This window comes from Tympanuchus pallidicinctus, unplaced genomic scaffold (assembly GCF_026119805.1).
Source record: "Tympanuchus pallidicinctus isolate F22 unplaced genomic scaffold, pur_lepc_1.0 scaffold1, whole genome shotgun sequence".
NCBI classification, from domain to species: Eukaryota; Metazoa; Chordata; class Aves; order Galliformes; family Phasianidae; genus Tympanuchus; species Tympanuchus pallidicinctus.
This window is the reverse complement of record NW_026294618.1, coordinates 78,335,770-78,357,971: the sequence shown is the minus strand read 5'-3', so window position 1 is coordinate 78,357,971 and position 22,202 is coordinate 78,335,770. Positions and strand designations below refer to the sequence as shown.

At 36.7% G+C, this 22,202-nt stretch overlaps 1 protein-coding gene across 2 annotated transcripts in view; it reads right to left on the bottom strand.

Annotated features, from left to right (window-relative positions):
* TTC27 (tetratricopeptide repeat domain 27) overlaps positions 1–15,136 on the bottom strand; it is a 103,037-nt gene extending 87,901 nt beyond the window's left edge. The window contains exons 1-4 of one of the 2 annotated variants that reach the window (XM_052684087.1): positions 14,849–15,136; positions 12,831–13,008; positions 8,819–8,948; positions 2,568–2,708 (exon numbers count right to left, since the gene is read on the bottom strand). In XM_052684087.1, coding sequence (XP_052540047.1) covers positions 2,568–2,708; positions 8,819–8,948; positions 12,831–13,008; positions 14,849–14,936 — 537 coding nt within the window. In that variant the 5' untranslated portion in view covers positions 14,937–15,136. The remainder of the gene's footprint in view (positions 1–2,567; positions 2,709–8,818; positions 8,949–12,830; positions 13,009–14,848) is intronic. The other variant, XM_052684095.1, reaches the window with a different exon arrangement.
* Between the last annotated feature and the right edge of the window lie 7,066 nt (positions 15,137–22,202).

The following is a 22,202-nucleotide window of genomic DNA, read 5'->3' as shown; positions in this document are numbered from 1 at the left end:
TCAAGTGAATAAATTTTTTAAAATTGAAAGAAATAAATGGCTTTCAAATATAAACTATCTACTGCATTGTTATTTCTAAGCATATACATATATGCACCAAAAAAAAAAGTGAGCATAGGCCTAGCATAAAGATGATTATATAAACAGCTCTTCAATGCTCTAACAGAATTTGATGTGTTCTGCTTCTATTCATTTCTTGAACTACTCTTTGAATCCAGCAAATCTTTAGGACTACCATCTGGTAGGAAACTCTGTAAACAGGAGATAAAAGAAATACCTGCATGCTTTTTTTGGACCATCCACTTACTACTCTGATATTCCTAGCTCTTGTAACAGAAAAAGACAATACTGAATAAAAAGCTGTACCCTACTTCTCTACTTCTACATCAGATTCTCAATTTTAATAAACAGCTATGATCTCACTCTTCAGTAATCTTTCCAGCCTACTTAGTCACTTTTTATGTGGAAGCCACTGAATATGTCTGGCCACCCAGCATAGCCTTTGTATGCATTTCTTCTTTTCTACCTAACCTCGTATTTTATTAGATGGGGATAGAAAGGAGACTAAGAAGAACTGCAGTTATACAAACATTTTGCAATCAATTGAAATTATTCATGTTTGTATGTAGAATTTGAAAAAGACAAATACATCACTGAGCCAAGTAATCATCCTATGTGGAACTGTACCTAGATTGCAGCTCAAGAAATGCCTGATCTTAGGATGCTGTGTGCATAAAAATTCCCCGGCTTTTTGTAGTAGGCTTTTCCCTTTCTCTCTGCACCAGATGGAAATATGTGGAAAAGCTAACTGATAATATTCTACTCTCATAATCATACCTAAGATAATCATCTGTAAATGCCCACTGGTCAAACCTAAGTGCTAAACACTATTCAAGGAAAGTCATCTAAACCAATCACATATAGTTGACTGTAGTGCCCTTAGAAAAGAACCACCAAAAAGAATAATAGTATCTATTTCAAAAAGTAATGAAAGAATTTCTGATATCAAACTGAACAAAGCAAAGGAACAGAAAGAGACTTCGTGGGAAAAAAAAAAGTCACAGCCCAATATTTTATCACATACTTAAAAGCTTAAAGGCAATTTAAATAAGTTTCAAACGACTTCAGCTTACATTTATATAAAGAAATACTTGTTTTCCAAGCAATTGAGTGCTCAGTTCAATGAGACAATTTCCTGAGGACAAATGATTGCCATTCAAAAATTTTAGAGTTACAGAGAACGTGTTTATAAAAGTTGCAAGCAAGTCATCTGAACTCTTTCCATTATTCTATAAGCAATGTTATTTTGGGGGAGCTGCATTATGAATATTTTTGATGACTTATAAATATATAACTAGCTATATAAAATATATACATATTTTATAAAGTGTTAACATAGGCTCGTTTTGATAAAACAGATTTCAGAGTATACTCTCCTAATTTCAATTTATGTTAACTAATCTTAAGAATAAAAGGTATTAAGAAGATTTTCTCTGAATAAGGATGAAATGAGAAAGAATGGCAAACTTCAGTTGTCACACTGACCTGTTGAAGAATGTAGTTTTTAATCAGCTGCTACCATTGGACTACTAGTCAAACTTGTAGCCAGAAGTAATTGAATGCCCATTGGGTAGAAGGAGGCCCATAATTACATCAGTCTGAGGGGAGGCAGCATGGGAATTCCCTAAACAAAGTACATCTCTTCCCTCTCTGACTGACTCAGTTGCTGAAATTCAACAGCATTCATCTGTGAATAACAGGGAAAACGATGGAAGAGCTTGGCTTCCAGAAATACCATACAGTCAACATCTGCCAAACAGTTTAAGTCATCATTCATACAAAGACCCAGCTGGGAATGGATGTTGTCAGCCAAGCGTAAAGAGGGACCATGTGGCATTTTGTTCTCCAGCCAAATTCTGTTAAACCAGAATGCAATAAAGAGAAGCTGCTGCTGTTAAGTCCTCCACTTCCAAAGGCTACCAACCTGCCTACTGCTGAGCTATGAGAAAGGCAATGCCAAAAACCCACTCAAGAAGAGATTTAAATCTCTTTTAAATGTATGAACATGAGAGAATTAAGGTAATTCCCACATGGATGCCTGTGAAAGATGTTGAGGACAATGAGAAAAAAAAATTACAATTACATCTAGAATTCACGGCTTCGAATCTGTACAGTAGTAGTTAATGGCATTCCAAATCTTGTCAAAAAGGCCATAGAGTACTTTTTATTGGACATTCGGGTTCTCTTCCCCCTTCTTCAATATTGACAGAAAGTAGATGCCTTTTCAAAAGGTTCTTTTCTATTCAATTTTTATTTTATTTTTTTTAAGATAATGTAGGGATATTTCTTTTTTGAGGACTACAGTGAGATAATACGTCATCTTTAAGGAGGAGATACTTGTGTTAAACTGTAATGACTCTCAATTATTTCTTAGAAGAACGAACCTCAGAATAGCAGAAAAAGAACTGTAAGAAGTAATGGGGACTTAATGAGACATGAAAAATAAAGAATGAAAAAACACAATTAATGAATACTGCACAGTCAATTATTTGTCACATATTCCTTACCTGAAGAGATGAGAGTTTGTGTCTTGAATTCACAAGGATTACCCTAGCTATGAGCAGCAAGATAGGATGAGAAGTCAAGGTATACACCGATTCAGCATCTAGAACCAACATCTTCAGAATTGTGGCATGCAGCATTTTTGGCTGAAACATAAACAAGAAAAGTATCAAGGAAATGAAACTTAAGTTTATGAACAAACTCATAGAATTAGAGAAAATTACAATTTACATGTTTAAGGAGAAAAGGTCTGCTCAAAAGTATCACAATGTTTGGAATTCCAGCTGCTTCGTAAGTCGCAATGAATTCTACCTTGCCTCTTGCTAGAAAGACAGATCAATGGGATCTGAAACACTCAGATTCCTCCCACCTGAAATCCACATCCTTTTAATGTTAGTCCCATTTAATACTTTCCAGTATGTAACTCTTCCCATAATCTAAGAAGAAAAACTTCCGATAAATAAAAGCCACTTAGCTTGGCATATCAGAAATAAATTAATTTGTTAATAAATTTAGTCAGACAGTACTCAAATACACTACATATTCCTCCAAGTTACATCAATGTGCATTAACTTCCTCTCTCACCAGAAGGAACTTCCTGTTTGAGTGACATCAGGGTAGCAACATTGGAGCCATTTTTCTATTTGTCCAATCAAAAAGACAAATATTATGTTTTGGATGCTTTTATGTAAGACATTCTCTACAGTAATTATTTTTCTAATGGGCTTGAAGTAGCTCTCCAGGAAACCTGTTTCTTGGTGATGACCATTAGATGACAGTCATGTATTCTTCTCTCCCTTTTAATGTAATGAAAGCATTCAAGCAGTTAATCTTCAGATTTGGGCAGATGTCAGTTTACCACTTAACATTTGGTTCTCATATGTGGAGGTTTCTTTTGCAAACTAAATAAAGTATGGCTTTTGTTGTCAAATGGCATGAAAGGGGCCAAAAAAAAAAAAAAAAAAAAAAAAAAAAAGAAAAGAATGGAACAAAAGAGATAGCAAGAAGGTTAAATGACACCTTACACTGAAGTCACTTGTCTGAGAAAGATTTTTATTTTGTCTACACAAACAGGACAGAAGCTACTTAAGTCACATTTCAACTTTTTAAACTAAACTGGTAACATAATTCCTAAGATCTTTGAAACTCTTCTCAGCACCTTTACCAATAGATTACTCTTAATAAACTGTTAAGCCACATTATTGCCCTAGTTCACTTTCTAATAATCACTACTTCTCCTTACAGTAATTTTCAGGCTTGTTTTTTTTTTTTTCTGATTTGCTTAAGTTTTTTAAAACTGTTTAACATGTGTTATCATTGAAAATTACCACTGACTTCTTGCATGACCTCACTGCAACCATTTCAATTCTAACATTAAAAACCAAATTTACAATGGTCTCACAAGCCACTTGGGAAGAAAGAAACTACCCACTAGATGTATATTAGATGCAATCTACCTCCAGTGATCTAAAAATGGAATAGCCTTACCAACATCTCTAACTATTCTTAGTCTTGAAAAGTGATAACTTGGTGCTTCTACAGATTCATTTTGGAAATGCACGTCATAGTACACTTCACATAAATTCAGTTTAAAATAAACTTGTTTTCCTCTCATTTATTTTGAGTCACTTTAGAATCAAAGTAGACCACATTAAATACCCACTGGGAAAGCAAAGAAGCTACAGACTTTCTAAAGCCTTATAAACCTACTATAGTAACATGCACTCATCTCATTTATGCACCGTAGCAACCAGTAATGTCAAATTCACATTTCAAAGCCTTTCATTAGCTCAGACCAGCTAGTGTAACATCGGAAGGAAGAGCAAGAAAGGGAAAAGGGAAAAAACGTGTCACAGACTAGCAAATAAGCCAGCAAGTCTCAGAGCCAAAGAACTCTTATGAGTTTTAACAAAACAGTGTTCTTTTCCACAGAGCAAATATCTTTTTACTAAGAAAGTTTAAACCAATATCTTTTCATTCAACTTATGCTCTAAGACTACATAATCAGTGTGTATTTCTACCATCGAAATTCACTATCCTAAGGTAATCTTTCAGGTGAGAGAACAGCTACATATAAAAAGAGGTGGACTTCAAAGTTTTCACAGCTTGAAGGATTGAAAAGTCTGCATTGAAATTCAAAACACTGGCAGAGTAAAAGGAAATCGGGAACTTATCTTCTTGTGTCTAAATGCTTAAGTTAGACAGCTTCCATATTTATCTCACATCTCAGAAACCTCATCTGTTTCAAAATAGACAATTTAACACAGTGCTTCAGACCTCAATTAGATGGTTGAGTCTTTCCTTCCTTAAGCAAACTTGCAATAAAAAACTACAATTACTTTATTTAGGCTGCCTCTCGATGAGCCCAACCAGCAACAGGTAGGCAATGCAGAGCTAAGGTACATATTGAAGAAAACAAAGGTAAACAAGCATAAACAAATCTTCAAGTGGAAGTACTTCATTACCAGTGTTCTTGCTTGCATTGCCTGTAGGTCCTACTTTTGCTCCACTGTTAACTAAAGAAGTATTTTCCAAGTAGCTATATTACATACATATAAGCAATGTAACGCAGGGCCAAACTGTAGGCTATTTTAGCAGACCACCTTCACTCACAAGATTTTATACCCTCATTTAGCTTTTACCATCCCATCTCATATAGTCCAGAAGAGGAAGAAATTCTAAAAAATCATAGATAAGGAATCATACTAGATTTGAGACAGTAGTGGCACGTATTTCACTGGTGTTTTTCACAACTGTTTGTATCTACAGAAATCTGGTAGCAGTTTAATTCCTTTCAGTAAAAGAATCAAATCATGCATAAAAGCAGCATTAATACAAGCATAAAGAAAAATATTTACTCAAATTTCAAAACTCATTATTTGAAAACAACCTGGAAGCTAAAAAAGGCCAGCAAGAGCTGTTCATATATCTATTTGGAAAATTCCTAAGCTATTTACATGTGCTACCCATTTACACATTCAGATCTTCTTCCAAATGGAGTTTGTTATCAAATGTATCCTGCTTGTGTATACAAAAATCAGAGAATAAAAAACAAAAGCAGCTCAAAACTCACAACAGCCTAACAGTTTTAATCTTACTAATGTTTTGTCCAGTTCATCAACTGAATATATTGAATTCAATTTTATCAGTTAATGCTCTGTATCTCTGAAAGACAAAGCAGGATAAACATGCTGCAATCTAAACAATTCTGTACCTTTCATTTCTTTACATGTAGACAGACAGTGACAATCCTTAAAGATACAAGGAGCCAATCCCACTTATTATTAAAGCTCAGTAAGAATGTTTTACTTCAATCCCTGCAAATTCAAAGGCAGAACTGAAAGTCTGTTTTAACTTTTTTTTTTTCTTCTTTAAATGTAACTTAAGTCAATTACTATGAAAAATACAAAAAATACTCCAGGATGAATCAGGGAGACTTTTTAATTGGTGTGGTAAAGTCCTGAAGATATTTTAGAAAAATGAAAAAACCAAAAACTCCAGGTGTTTTTCTGTTTAGAAAGTACTCAGTTGGTTTTATGGAGGACTCGCACACAAAAAGCACAAGCCAGTTCTGCAGGATTTGGTGATAGTGGATGGTTGAACTAGATAACCTTAGAGGTCCTCTCCAACCTTAATGAGTCTGTGACCTAAAAATAAATCCTAATGAAGTACATGCATTTAAACATAATTCAGAGAAGTCTGGCATCTATTTGGAGGATGGAAATAACACGCACGTATTCATGAATACTGTTCATGGACAATAAACAAGAGGCCCCACCAGCAACTTATCTAAAATAGACTGTTTCATGATTTGTTCTTCATTGAAATTAATTAATCTAATGCAGTCTTAATGTACTAATAAGAAAATAAAATTAGAGATGCATTCAACAGTTGTCTGGGAGCAAAAATGAAACTGTGCCACTGATTCAGAGGATAAACTTTCAAGGGACAGAAGTGACAACAGTAATATAGCCTGAAAGGCATAAATTTAAGATGAATTCAATAAAGTATTCTGAAAATAAGTTTTGAAAATATTCCTGAAATAAATGAGACACTGGAAGGTTCAAAGTCAGTAACACTACCTACAGCTGACTAAGAGAAATGTGACTTTTTTTTTTTTTTTTTAAAGCCTTGACATGAGAAGATCATTTCAGTCTGAAAACTTGAAAAATTGAAGGCCTGTTAAAAAAGAAATAGTTCCAGCACTGACAACATACTATGAAAGATTATACTAGCAGAGAGAAAGAAAACTAGAGCTATATTTTGATACACTATTCCTGAATACCTGTGAATGCAAGAGAGAAAATGCTGGATTAAAAGGAGCATGAAAATGTCAGTTTGTTGCAATGCTCATTTTTACAAAGTGTTTATATACTAACAATTCTTGAAAAGTATATACAGAAAGATAATTCAAAGCATATAAAAGTGTGTGAAACAACACACTTAAAGAAGTGGATATTATATTTTAGCACATAACTGTCTTGAGCTCTTGGAAAAAAACAACCTTAACTTCTCAGAAAAAGATGCTATACATAGCTGCAATACACATAAAGCTAATAAATAGCTGAAGCTTCCAGCAATATTGAAGTCTCTTCAATATATATTCAGCACTCCTTAGAAACCAAGTATGCTCACATCCATTTTCTTTTACTACCGATTTAGTTTCTGGAATACGAACACCACAAAAGCAAAAGCACCTGTCAATGCGCTGCATTCACTGCTGTAACTAAGCTGGAAACTTTTATTCCCTCTATTTAGCAGAAAATGCATCCCATTTGTCTATTAACACAGACAATAAACAGGATGGCTGATAGAAGTTAAGAACATTGTGTTTTACAGGTATAGACACTGTTGATGATAGCCATTCTATGACTACCATCACAGGCTGCAGCCTCTATGTTCAACTGCAGCCTGTAGGTACACACTAATAGAAAGTGTAAGCATTCTTCAATAAAGAGATAAGCATAATACTAAGCTAACTGGACTATAATATTATGTTTATAATACATAATCTTAAAGACTAAAACCAAAGAGAATGGAAGAAATGAGTTTGTATTTCTTATTTTTAACTGTAAAGAAAAACTGAACACTTTTCCCTCTCACGTTTCCTACTAACTCATTTCTTACTTTCAAAGGTTTAGTACCCTTGATTTCCACTGTTCTTTCTTATTTAACCATTAGAAGACCACATTTGACTTAATAGTATCAAAAACAAAGCAAAAAATAAGCCTATACACACACACACCATGCCATTCCTGAAACATAACACAGATAGATATCTATGCTAAAGAAAATGCAATAGATACTGTATCTGAATTAAGTAATTTAGAAATACAGCTTTGCAAATGAAGCTAGAGGAAGACTTCACCAGCTATGGAATTCCTGCAAAAACGTACCACAATAATGCAACACAAACCCAAAGGTTTTAAGTGAACTTGCTTACATACTTGTCAAACTTCCCCTTGCTCCACAATTTACAGCAATTACATTGCTCATGGCTTATGCCTTATTCACAGTCAAATTCTAAACTCAAAATCTCATGCAGCTTTAGCGTTAGCAGAGAATAGTGCATGTGCTTCCCTGACGTGCTGCAGTAGTCAGTATCTTACCACAGCTTTAATTCAAGGGGAAAAATAATGCTTGAGAAGCTGTGCTGAACCACAGATACAGGAGTCAGTACAGTACTGCCATGAGAAACACACATAAACTAGTATTATTTGTGTAAAAAGATTTCAAAGTAAATAAAATTGACAATCGTCCGCTTCACCACCTATATTCTTCTCTTCTAAAAGCTCTATTTGAGTTACTTAAAAAAAAAGCAACTCATTTGGCCAGGATACTAACACCGAAACCTCAAGAAAGCCTACCTTATTCTAAGGCAGGAACATTTCTAAGCCATTTATAATTATCTCTCTGATCCAGCTAAAGACACATTCCTAAATATAAAGCTTATTGGATGCTGAAGTCCTTTAAGAAATACTACTCTACAATAAAAGTATTTCCTATCCAAAAGGATAGGAGATTTCCAGCAGGAAATCTCTAACACTGAAGCAGACCAATCCTGTAAGTACTTTCAGTATATTTAGTATATATTTAAGAAACCATATAGTTGATGATGTGATGGCAGCCAGCATGATCAGCAACGAAGGCAATTTGTTCTAGCCCTGCACCTCGTTGATGTGTCTTCTCTGGGTATATGGGTTATTCATGAATAGAAGTCATTGTAGAAGAACAGCTTATTAAAATTCAAGTATACCTCAAGACATTTCTGTAACAATGCAGATGGTAAAAAGTCCTGCAGCTGTAAGTGAACAGGAGGCCCAGTCCAATTGCTTTGAACGAAGAGCTGCAAACTGCCCACGCCGAGTAGAAACATCAGCCTCTGCCTGTAATATAAATAAGAGAAACACTTAGCAATAGATCAAATTTGTAATTAAGATTACAAGATCTGATTCATTTCCCACTAATTCAAAAGTTTAAAGCCTTAAAAATTACCCTATTGTTAGGAAAATGTAATTGATGTAGTATTTAAAATACTCACAGGGAACTAAAAGGTTTGGAAACACATTTGCTCCGAGAAATGAGAAACAATTTACAAACATAGTTTGTATGTTTTAAAACTTACAGCTGTATCTATCAGGTATCAGTAGAAGATAAGCATAGGACAAAGATTATCACATATTTGCCTAATGCACTGTTGTGTTTTCTTATTTAACATCTAACCTCAACATTTTCAGAGAACAGATACAGTGTTAGCATACATTCCTAAACAGCATTTGTATTGTTTCTTTGACACAGCTCTTTAATTTCGTTCTCTGTAAGAACAAAACGAGCACCAAAGAAGTTCAGAAGCATCATTCTAGAGCTGATTTGTATAACGTAGCAGCAAATGTCATCTCAATCAATCGTGCCTTTGGTTTTCAATCATAACATTTTATTCAAAAAATGGAATTATGAGAGTGTTGCAGTCCTGCAATTGAGTATGGCAAATTTTTCTTATTTACAAGACTATACTCTGCTAACACCATTACGATATTACCTCTTTATGCACCCACAGTAAGAAACACCCTATATTGTCTGCAGAAGGCAGGGAAGAAAGATACAGAACTGCAAATGCTTACCTCCCAAATACTGCCTGAAAACAGCTCTTCTGTGCTACCTGTAAAGCAACAGAGATGCTGCTGCCAGTGTCCCATTTATTATGGTGACCTACATAGTTTCATCTTTTTCTTCTATTTCCTTAGTTCTAGGGCTATATCCATCCATTTTGCTCATCATTTCTCTAAGCATTTTTTTTTTAAAACACTTTACATTAAGTCCAGATCCATGATGTAAAGTAAGGTGCTTACATATATACCACTGTAACATACCTGCTGTTTTACCCACAACTGCTCAAATTCAGAATAAAAATGCAATATATTTTCAAATATACATGCTCTATTTGCATAATGCTAGAATTTACACATAAAAAAGTGAGAAATATGAATAGCCAGACTATGCTTTAGATAAAATTACATTACAGATTGTGGTTATTATTATTTTTTTTTTAATAAACTTGAAGCCAAAAATTAAAGAAGTCAAAAATCACAGTCACTGAACAGTCATTCTTTGAATTCAAATGCATAAAGCAAGTTGCAGAAGCAGCAAGAATTTCTTCACTTTTATTTTTCAGTACATATTTTACAGTTAACAACCATCAGTTGCCCCAAGAGAAGCATCAAAAATATAAGCTGGGAAATCAAAACAAGTCATGGAGGAGAGTGTTAAAGAGAACCCTACGAAGGAATGCTGCAGAGCACCACCAGTCATGGAGTAGATGTATCAGAAATTTAAAAAAAAAAAAACAACAAATGAAATCAACCACTATTCTTTTTCCTAAGTTAATTGTAAAAGAATACTTGGAGACTTCATTTTTAAGCCATTCCAACCACCACACTGAAAAAACATCTGGGGCAGAGGAAGGATGAAAGCAGAATAGAAAAAGTTGCAGCAAGCTTTGAAATACTGTTAAGTATTTGCCTTACAAAACCATGGATTTCCAAGTGGAAAAGTACACAGGCTATTTCCAAACAAATTACATTCTAGATTTTAATTTTCAGATGTTTTGCCCTCAAGCATCTCCCTTTTAGCTTCAGAAAAAGAACCTCTTAAGAATTCTTCTCACACTATTGTAAAACCATACTTTGTACAGTATTCGTATTGTGTTAAAAGAATAAGGTTAGCATCATCCAACTTTCTGTTTCCGACTGAATTCAGCTCCCACTGAGTTTTTTTAATCCCCAGAATTACAGCTTTCAGTTCAACAAAAAAAAAACAAAACAAAAACCAACATGTATTTGAAGTAAGACCGATCTACCAGAAGTCACAAGAAAGCCAAAGTCTCACTGAATTATCCAAGCTAGAACTTCCTTTGAATCATTCAATAAGAAAAAAAAAATAACACCCCCAAATAAATAAATAAAGCATTTTTACCATAGACAATAAAAGGTCAACAGTGTGCAAAACTTGCTTTAATTCCTACTACAAAGCAGTAGCAGGGATCAGAAAAACATCTATGTAACACATTTAACACAGAAAGTCTTCCACAATCATCAGACAGATAGATATAAGTGCTACAAGCAGGGCCTACATCTTAAATAAGAAGTGATCTGTCTTCTAGTAGACATTTTTCTGTTAGGATTAACTTAATTTTTTTTTTTCCCTAATATACAATGGCACAATTTTGAAGAGTACAGCTTTTTAGTTTTGAATAAAAATCTAACAAACTCTTTTTTCCTTAAAGGTTGAACACAGTTCTGCCTCCTTATCTTCAGGCAAAGAGGAACAAGGAAAACTGTAATACCAAAGTATTGGAGAATGAGCAACCAAGGAACAAACTGCTTTGCTGTCTGTAGGAGGACAACAGCAGACAAAAATGGAATACAGGCCAATAAAAACTCACAAGGAGAACAGAAGATGACACATCACCGTGATAGGATGCGTGTGAGCTGACTGAATGCGTAATACAGAACATGACCATCGTTAGAAAGCTGAACTATTCATAAAAGCTAACTCTTTCACAGTCAGCAACACATTTCAATCAATGATCAATACTAGGACTGAGTTCACATATTTGGTCTGTTTCAAGCCCCAAAAGATTTTTTTTAATTGTTGAATAATTCAGAGTAAAATACTCCAAGAAGACAGAAGGCAACAATGCTGAAAACCGTTCAGACTACGTCACTATCTAAACTACAAGCAGTATTTCACACCAAGAGCACGACAAAGTAAGAAAAAGGAGAAAAGCCACCTAGAGACAAAATGCACAGGAACAATCCCTATGCATTCCCAGATCAGAAAACAGTCTGAACAGTCCAGCACATCATATGATACATAACACACCAGCAGATAATCTTTTGGCACTAACAGATCTCAGCTCAGCATTTTGGAGGTGCCAACTATCAGTTTCTTTCTGGCATTTTAGCAAAAACTTGCATTCTCATGCCTCTCACACGAAAACGCAAGCACTTATATTGAAATAAGAAGGTAATCTATTGAGCCATGTTTACTTCCTTTTTACCCTCATACACTCTTACCTTTAGCTAAAACTTGTTCCTACACTCATCTTTCGAATACACATAGCTATGTATATGTACAGCTTTCTGCTTCTACTCTCCCTAATTTCTGCTTCTACTATCCCTAGATTTTAGCTTAGTTGCTATTTACTTTGAGAACTGTAAACACTAAAGTCAGATTCACTAAAAGCAAGAATTATTATACACAGTGCAGTTTGAGTAAAACTGTCTTAGAGTCTTATGAAGTACATAATTAATCCCACAAACACAGGCCAGTTATCTTCATGGCCTCACTTTATATCAAGATCAGAACAATCTTATTGTAAATCAGACTTGAGAAGGTAGACATTGCTTTTATAGTAACATTGCTCGGTACTTCAATTATTCACATTAATGTAACAACGCATTTCAGAGAGAAAACCGTTAATAATAAAAATACAGTAAAACCACCAAACGTATATTTAAGTCTTCATGCCTGCAGCTTCAGAGGTGGTCACCACAAATAAGGCCAGTATTTTCAACAAACTCTCATCAAAACAGTATCCAGAAACAACGATAACCAACAAACGCAACAGGAAGGCGTGGGAACAACCTGAGAAATCTGTTTTCTACTTTGGAGGCCCTGTGTCCCATGTTACAAAATTAAAAAAATACCCTTTGTAGAATGAAATATTGTCTCTACTCATCTTCCATATAGTAAATAATCATTTTCACCTTTCCACGTTATCAGCCTCCATAGAACCATCCAGGTACATTAGAATCTGCTTCTCCAAGTAACCTTCAATGTCCTCCTCTGCCACAGAAGATGCACTGAAAACATTCTGGATAGTTGAATTTGAAAATATTGCCTCATATTTCCCATCAAAAATCAACTGCAATACTGATCCACTTTCTGGAAAAAATGAAAATTAAAAAAAAAAATCAGTGTTAATTTGGAAACAATTCCATCTTATAAGAGATATTCCAACCAAAACATATTCATCTCCCCTTCCAAATAATAAATCCTCATGTACGTTGCAAGATGCAGGATAAGTGCAGTTGCACTGAAACAGAAGAACAGCAGCAGTCACCAGCAAATCAAATTTTACAGAACTTGTACTAATGTTACAATGAAACACAAACAGGTGAATTAAAGCACAAAACTTGCACAGAAATCTCAGTGCAAAGATGTTAGTGGTCTTACACGTACATTAAAGATATTGAAGAACATAATTTTCACAAGGTTTTCTTCCTCACTTTTACATTACTTTATCATAGTCATGTTCTACAGACAAGACAGTGAATTCAAATGACCTGAGGGCCATTTTAGGGAAATTACAATAAACAATAGGCCAATACTTAGATTTCAATGAATGCCCGTGTAGAACAACATAAATTACAGTCTTTCTTTTCTTTTTACAGTCTTTTTTCTTTTCAGTCTACAGTTTTTCTTTTTAGGTGGTTAGTATTATCAGTACCTGTCAACACCCCAAGTGCAGCTCATGTAGATGTACCAACTAGCTTTAAACTAGCTAATGCAGATATTGATAATGGTGTACCTGAGGAAATGCAGAGAACTGCACAGGATGTGTGTCTTAATATTAACTTGCAATTAATTCACAATTCCACCCGGGGACTGCAGCTCCTGTGCATTCAGTGTTACCATAGCTACCCTAATACTAGTACAAAAGCCAGTTGATTTAATACTAGCACAGGTGTACATCCACATAAGTTACAACCATGCAAGGGAGAGAACCAAACACCAGTGCCAAGCTCAACCAACGAAAACTACACTACTAACATTGGATGTATCTGAAGACTGAGTGCAGAACTTCAGTAGCAGTGATGATTTGGCAGAAAAGAATGATAAACATCCATTCCTTATCTCTATAGACCATGCTGCTGACCACAGTCTAATTTCGTTCTTTGCAACAGTGATCAGCCACCCAATGCAAGAAATCCTCTGCAGCAAATGAGTTGCAAATCCTTTAAGCAGTGCGTGGAAGTGCATACACAAAATAACAGTTATGCTGTTGGAGCCCTACTGACACAATACCATCGCAGAGAGTGTAAATAACAGGAAAACCTCCCATGTATGCCTTGGGCTTTAAGGAGAATTTCTTCCGCACAAAAAAGATGACTTATTTATATTTGTTTACAGCTGCCCAGATGGGCATTTTGTATAACAACCATGGGATCTTAGGACACTAATGAAGAATATTGAGGGTCTTCCTTCAAGTAGGACTCCAACATAACTGTCCGTAAGCACGTAAAATTAGTTCAGTTTAACTTCTAATACACGACAGCACTCAAATCCAAGGTCCTTGACCACAGAGAAGCACAGGATTCGTTAGGAGGGACCTTAACGCCCATCTGGCTCCAACCAAATTTCAGGTAGGGCCCACCTCAGCGATGACCAAAACATACTTCACGTTGCTTCCTGAAGCACCCCCGAGCAATAAGCATACTGAAGGGCTAGCTCGCGTCACGCTTTCTCCACAGCGACTTCACGGCACGTGAAAGCCGAGGAAAGCACCGCGACGAGGAATCCCGGAGCACCGACGCCGATAGCGCATGGCCACAGCGGCAGCGACAGCAGCCGCAGCGCCAGCCGAGGCAGCGGGACACACAGCAGAGGGCCCGGCCGCCTCCTCTCCTCTGGGCTGATGAGGCAAAGGACCTCCTCAGCCCGGACACGGCCGCTCTCGGAGCGGAGAGCCGCCACCGCGGCTTCTGCTCGTCCCACCCCTCACCTGTCGCCGAGATTTCGCCCTGCTTCCATTTCTGAGACTCCGCCGCGCTGAGGAAGCCCCGCAGCAGGGAGCGCTCGAGGGCCAGCATAGCGCTGCCGCGCTCCCCGCGCTCCGCCTCACTCGCGCCAACGGCCCCACTCGGCCGGCGTCCCCTCAGCCCATGTGCGGGAAGCGGCCGCAGGAAGCCGCCATGACACTCCCGCCGAGCACGCCGGGAGGACGCAAGGCGCAGGCGCGGCACGGTCTCACGATCCAGGTACCCGGCCGCGCGAGGAACGAGAGAGCGCGAGGTGGCGCGTGCGCGCGGCAGGCGGGAAAGGATGGGGACACGAGCGCACATGAGGAGGGGCGCAGGGGAGGAGGAGGAGGAGGAGCTGGAGCTCTGAGCCCCGCCCCCTCACGGCGCCCCACCCCCTGGAGGCGCTGCGCCCTCACGCTGTCGGGCCCCGGGCGCTGTCTTCTGCCGGGCTTCGTGTTGCGAGTTCTCTCAGGACGCCTTTGCACTGAGTGTTGAGGTCCGAGAGTACAATTAACAGTATTACTGTGCTAGCTGCGCAGGTGAGAATAGGGACTTAATTGCTGCACCTCCAGCGCTGTGTTCAGTTCTGCCCCCCACCGCCCTCCATTGTCTTTACTACTACTATCACAAGAATCACAAGAATCACAAGAATCACAAGGTTGGAAACGACCTATAAGATCATCCAGTCCAACCGTCTCCTCGTCACCATTGCCACCACTAGTACTAAACCATACTAGTACTAGTACTAAACTGCAAGAAAGGCACTGGCACTCTAGTGTCCATAGAAGGGCAACGAAGCTGTGAGGGGTCTGGAGGCCAAGTCTTGTGGGCAGTGGCTGAGGGAGGGAACTAGGGTTGTTCAGTCTGAAGAGGGGGCTCAGAGAGAGCTCTCTACAGCTGCCTCAAGGAAGGCTGTGGTGAGGTGGGGGTCCTTTAAAAAAAAAAATCCTATCTTAACAATTAGAACTTGAGAAGGACCTAGTACAGCTTATTTACTTATTTATTTGAAACTTCTAGTTTCAAATGTTATCAGATTTCGTAGAATGATAGAATATTCGTCGTTGGAAGTGACCCACAGTGTCCAGCTCCTGGCTCCACACCAGGTCAGCCCAAAATAAGAACAGATTAGCAAAAGCAAAATGTGGTTAAATAAAAATTTCAACTTATTTTCTGACCTGGAACTCCCCAGTTAATATCAGTTTTCACAGAAAAAATAAAAACATATTTGTGTAGTTAATAGAGGGAGTAGCAGACTACAGAAATTAGTAAAATATTGCAAAGAATTAGGTTTCCATGTACTATGTTAGAAAAGATCATGACATTCATTACGCTCATTTTATGAACGTGACCATTAAAAAAATAACTGTCTGAAATCAAAATGTTGCCTGCTTTCTCTTAGTATCTGTAGCAATACAGAGGTAATCTGAGCGCTGATTTCCATTTGGCAGCTGATTTGTATATGATATCACACGTGAGGTTTTACTGCCGCAGTGGGACCCATTAGTCAAAATATGATATCTTCATATGTTGTTTTGTGTGCTGTGTCTTATCACAGCTTCATTCTACAATTCAGTCAGTTGACAACTTTTTTTAAGGGTGAATGTAGAAAATTCAACTGCTCCTAACTGCGTGGTTACTGTGCAGTTCTTTCTGTGTATTTCTGACTATGATTCTGCATTAAAAATACAGTAGTCAGGAATTAGGCTATTTCTTTGTGTTTAACTAACTTCTGCTAAAAGAAACTTCCACATAGTCGGTCTTCATTAAATGTGCACAGATTTTCCAAAATGAAGTGGATGAATTCTAAAGAGAGGTTTAATTAAAGAGTAAAACAACATCCTCTGTTTGTTTGTTTTTCTTTTTCTGGCAACAAATAGTGTGTAAACAATTTCTTTAAACAAAAATGTATTCCTCATACTCAATTTGGTCATTTTGTTGTTTTTTTTTTTTTTAATTTTCTCCCACACAGTTCAGTTTTGGGAGGCACCCAGAAGCTGTAACAGGTAAATAGGCAGGAGTAGCACCAGCAGGAATCAGTACATTCATTGGAATTTGGAAGTTTATTTGTTGCTATTTTGTCACAGCCTTACTGAAATCTGCTGCTTAAACTTATTTCCCTAAATGACTTGAAGTGAGTGTATATATGCATGTAGTGTCTATCTATCTATCTATCTATCTATCTATCTATCTATCTATCTATCTATCTATCTTTCTATCTATCCATCTATCTATCCATCTATCTATGTGTGTATCTATCAGTGAATATCTTTTCCAAGACTGAGGGAAAATAGTATGATGTGTTGTGTTGTCTGTGTTATCTGAAGTAGAACATTTAAAGTCAAGTTGCAAATTATCTGTGTTATTGTGTTGATAAAATGCTCATCTTCTGTTGCAGGATTCTCTTCTAAAGAATTTTGAAACAGATTATCTCTTGTGGACAACAAAATACTACTTGGTCACTCAAAGCCATTACCCGTGGGTGGGGAAAAAAGATTTGGTAAGTTTAGAGTTCTTATTATCAGATAGACATTTATTATTATGTTTTTAACAACAAGCTGCTTTTTGTAAAAATTGCTATTACATGAATTTAAAATTCATCCTCAATTCAATATGCCACGTCTCTGGTGTTGGTGAAGAAGAATGCAACTGTGTTGTGTGCCATTTTTGGAGAGCAGTTCATTTCTGTCCACAGAGGTGAGGAGGGAGTTGCTATTGCCAAGAAGAAAAGACCCTTCGTATAGCAGGATGAAAGCTTGTAAGATTATCTAGCCACTGTACTGCAATGTTTAGGAGGGTGTTCAATGTGTGCTGAGAGGAGAGAAGCTGCAAAGTTTGTATTGGGGAATTCAATTAGCTTTTCTTTGGCTTGATTAGTTCAGCTAAGTTACTTCTCAGTAAGCAATTATTTTATAACGTCTGGTAACATCTTATTTGACGTTACAGTGTCAGAAATGCACTTCAAGCTTGTTGAAAGATCAGCAGCCCCCAAAAGACATCAGCTAAATGTTCAAAATATTCTTCAAAATAACTTCTTGAACATTAATGGCAAAATGTTACCCTGAGGCAGGGAAATTGACTGCAAATGTTAGAAGTTGCAAATAAGAAGGTTTTAGCAAAATAAATGACCATATTGTTGTGGAGGGAAGTGGAGGGAGTATTCATAGTTAAAATACCACTAGTTCCAACTGGCCTCTAGCAGCCTAAAATTTGCATTAAATAAATTTTCATATTCTCCTCAGTTACTCTCTCCCTAAATCTTTGAAAGTACCAGCTTCTTTTGCTATCTCTCCCAGGAGGAATAAAAGCAAGGTGTACATTCTCTTTGAAAACCTTCTTCAAAATGCCTGTCAATGTTTACTATATATTTGTAAAGTGACACGGTGAAAGATTTATGTGATCATTAACAGAAGTAGGATGACTCATTTCCCTGTCTTTCATGACTGTTTTTGCTAAGCCTTTTGTTTCCCCTGGCTGCCTGAAGGAGAAATTCTGACAATGCTGGCATGTTCTGAACAGACTTCCAAGGAGCTGGAGGAAACTGACCCTTTTGTTTACAGTCCCCCAAAGTGACCTAAGGATTCTTCACATTTTATAAATTTTCTGTGTAGCAGCAGTACCTGTGATGCCCTCAACATTTTTTCATTCCTTCTGCACTGTTGTACATTTGTGTCGCCCTCAACCTGTCCTCTTGACAAAGCAGTTGCCTTATAATTATTTTGCGTTTTGGAGGAAGATGTTGAATTTTTCATGTTAAATGAAAAAATGATTAAAGGCAAATGGCTAAACAAGAGGTTTTTTTGCTTAGTTTTTTGTTGTTTTGTTCCTATATAGTCTTGTGTCTTGATTTTAGGAATTTTGTCTGAATTGCCTAAGGTTATATTGGCGAAGCAGTACCTGTAGCTTTACTGATAAAAAGTGGCCTGAAACAAATATGGATGCTTTACTAAGAATCAGGTGTTGGCTAAAATAGATATACAGTTGATGTAATGAATTTCGGGGGGGGAGGAAGGAAAAAAACCCTAATCAGAAAGTTATTAGACACTTGGAAGCCTATTAAGACCTGGAGAATACTTTCTGCTTTTTTGTGGATTCACACAAAGCAAAAAATATGTTGGTGGCCTGACATCCCAAAGTGGCTTTGAATTGTCTGAATCACAGAGCTACATCATGGTGACTCATTCTCATTGCACAGTGACATCCCTGCTGGGAAAGAACTGCTGTATCTATCTCCCTATTAGCAATTTCACTTTGTGCGTTTCTGCTTTTTTCTGCCACTGAAGTTTTTGTTTCTTCAGTTGTAGTGTGTCACTTATTTCTGTATTAGAAGCGAGTGCTTACTCCTCCAAATGGAAAAGGAATATAAAATCCTCTGTAGACTCCCTAGGAGTTTTGACAGAACTGAAGTCCCTCCCCCATCAATACACAAGAGGACAGAACATGCACCAGTTTCAAATTTACAGTTTGCATACAACTTACTTTCACGTGCTTAACACCTAAGCCCTTCACAATGAAGATACTCATCTTTACAAAGCAAGTAAGTGAGCAGCCACTGAAAGAAAAGCATTTCTAAAATTAGATAATCAACTAGTGACATGAATTCTTCCCAGTCAGTTTCACCCAACTCAGAACTATCCTACCAAGGATGAAATGATATACTTCCATTGCTTTTCCCCCATTGTAGATCAGTTCTAGAAAGAGTGAAGCAAGGAATGGCACTTGGAGAGTAGATGTTTCACTAACCGTATGTTCTTCTGGCCTCTTTGGTTATAGATGAGACACTGAGTTTTTAGGGCAGACTTCCAAATCTATGTGGGTGGAGGGAATGAAGGGAGAAAACAAAACATCCTTTTGTCCAGAAATTTTGATCCCCCGTCCCCTCCCCTCACAAGTACATCTTATCATCTTCTGTAACCTTGGTGACACAGTGGGTGATCTGTTCTTCTACTAAGTCATTAGAATTGTCACTCATTGCATTTTTCACAAGGACTTTTCAGGTATATTTTAGTATAACTGCCAAATTCTTGTCAACACGCTCAGGCTAGGAGCACATGACTGTTCATCTCTGACAAAAGTCCTATAGGATTTGCTTCTGAAATTGAAAAGCTTGCACAAGATGAGAAGAGATTAGGCCAACGAAACACAGTGATAGTACTCTCCTGAATAAAACATTCTTTCTTAGAATTTGAAGGGAATATCTGTTGGGTCTCTGCTATTATCTATGTCTCGATAATAATAATTCTCAGATCTTCTTGTACAGAATTCTTTTTTTAAAACTTCATGAACCAACGCATTACCTTTTCTTATCAAGAAAATTGAGGCTTAAGTTATGTGATGCAAGTTTTCCTCAAGAGTTGTCATTAAATGTGAGACTGAGGGCCAATTCCCATGCTGCATGCTCTCATTTCAACCTCTAGTTCAGTTAAACTTTGTAAAACAGTATAGCTAGCTTTTTCCTTACTGGCAAATAATCCTTCTTAGAATCTATTCACGAGTTTTTTCTTTCAATAAAAGCTTTTTGGAGAGGTGAAAATGCATTTAAATTTTACATTTAAGTAGTAGCATATTATTACAGAAATCAAGGGTGATAACCTACAGTTTTCTCTACGAAATTAAATGAACATGGTATCACAGGGTATCTGAATGTTGAGAGATAAATTCAGATTTCTTGAGACTTCAAGACAGAATTTTTCATTTGATTGTTTTGTTAATTTGTGTGTGTGTGTGTTCCTGTTTTCTTTTGTTTTCTGACAGTGGCCAGAGTTAGAAAACCAGAAGATTACATCAATTTCTTAGGTTTATTTCTTCCATTAACCAGTGATTTTGAATTTGTCTCTGGTTTCTTTCTCAAGTTTTACTCTTTTCTGTATCAACTACTGTATGAGAAAAGGAAGGACAGTATTTAGTCACAACAAACAGACATGAAAAACCTTAGGGAGTTCATAATGGTTTTCTCATACATAAAAGCTGCTGTAAGAGATAAACATTCAGGCTTTTGTAGTCTTCTGAAGGTAAGAATTTTGTCTGTGCCTTGATGAAGCTTAGTCCTTGTAATGTCTTTTCTTGAGTTTTAATCTGAACCTGTATCAGTATTGAATGATTGCAGTCACATTTAGAGGCTATGAAATAAGGTTTGAAGCGCTACTGGTGTACAAATGGCTTCTGTGAGTAAAGGTGCTTTACTGGTCTACTCTTTTGAAGGTGTAGTCAGGAAATTAGGGACGAGATCTCTCAACTGATGATGACCTGATAATAAGAGTATGTTGTCTAAAATTCTATATTCTAGTTGCAGATTTTTTTTCAAATTATTTCAAAAACAATATTATTATTATATAAAAAGACAAATGATTCAAAGCATCCCTTAAATGTTTCTCAGAAAAAAAAGGCAGACAGAACAAACAACAAGATAATCATTCTCTCACTTCCCACTTTGCACACAGGCACAACCCCCAGATGAATCAAGTCATTGTGAAGATGACACCTGAGTGACCTTTAAAAGCCTAGGTAGAATTAGAGCTTTGATTGGGAATCTCTTCTTTATTATTGGTGTATATTAAAGTTTTGTATTAGTCAGTCTTGATTACACTAGTTGCTTCATCTACTAAAATAATGTTTTATTACTTTTCTGCTAACTTAAAATGGTTTTTAACAACTGTATGTTGCTTTCCTTCTTTTCTATATGTAAGTTAATTTTATTTATAGCTCAGCTTAGATTGCTGAGGCGTTATTAAGACTTACTGGCATGGAGCCAGATTCTGATAGCATCACAGTGGTATAGGTCAAGACTTAATTTAGTCTGGCTTCTGGTGTGAACAGATTCTCCTTAAATGTCATCTCTTTGTTCTTGACATAGAATAATTGCTATTTCTATTTACATCTCATTTTCAAGCTGTAACATTTCAGTGCTAGTCCTGAAAAAAGATGGAAAGGCATAGGATAAAGATAGCATCCTTGCTGTTGGATTTTAATCAAAGAACAGAAGTAGGTGTTGGTGACTTGATTTTCATCTTTTTCTCTTAAAAATGAATAAAGAAAAGTAAGATAAGGTATTTATCTTCTATTAATTGCCTCTTAAGCTTAACAATATAGGTTGGTGTAAACTTTAGTAGTATCAGTATTTATGTTTCTCTGCATGGCCATGGAAACAGATCTGGACAATCCCAAAAGACAAAAATACAAGAACAATGACTTAAATGAAAAATTATTTGGATCAAAATGTACTTATATCAAACTTAGAGTTTATCACATACTATTACACACGAGAAATAAACAATAAGTTGTTCTTCCCCTTTTCAACTGTTTCAAAATTTAGCTGTTATTTATTTTCATAGACTTTAA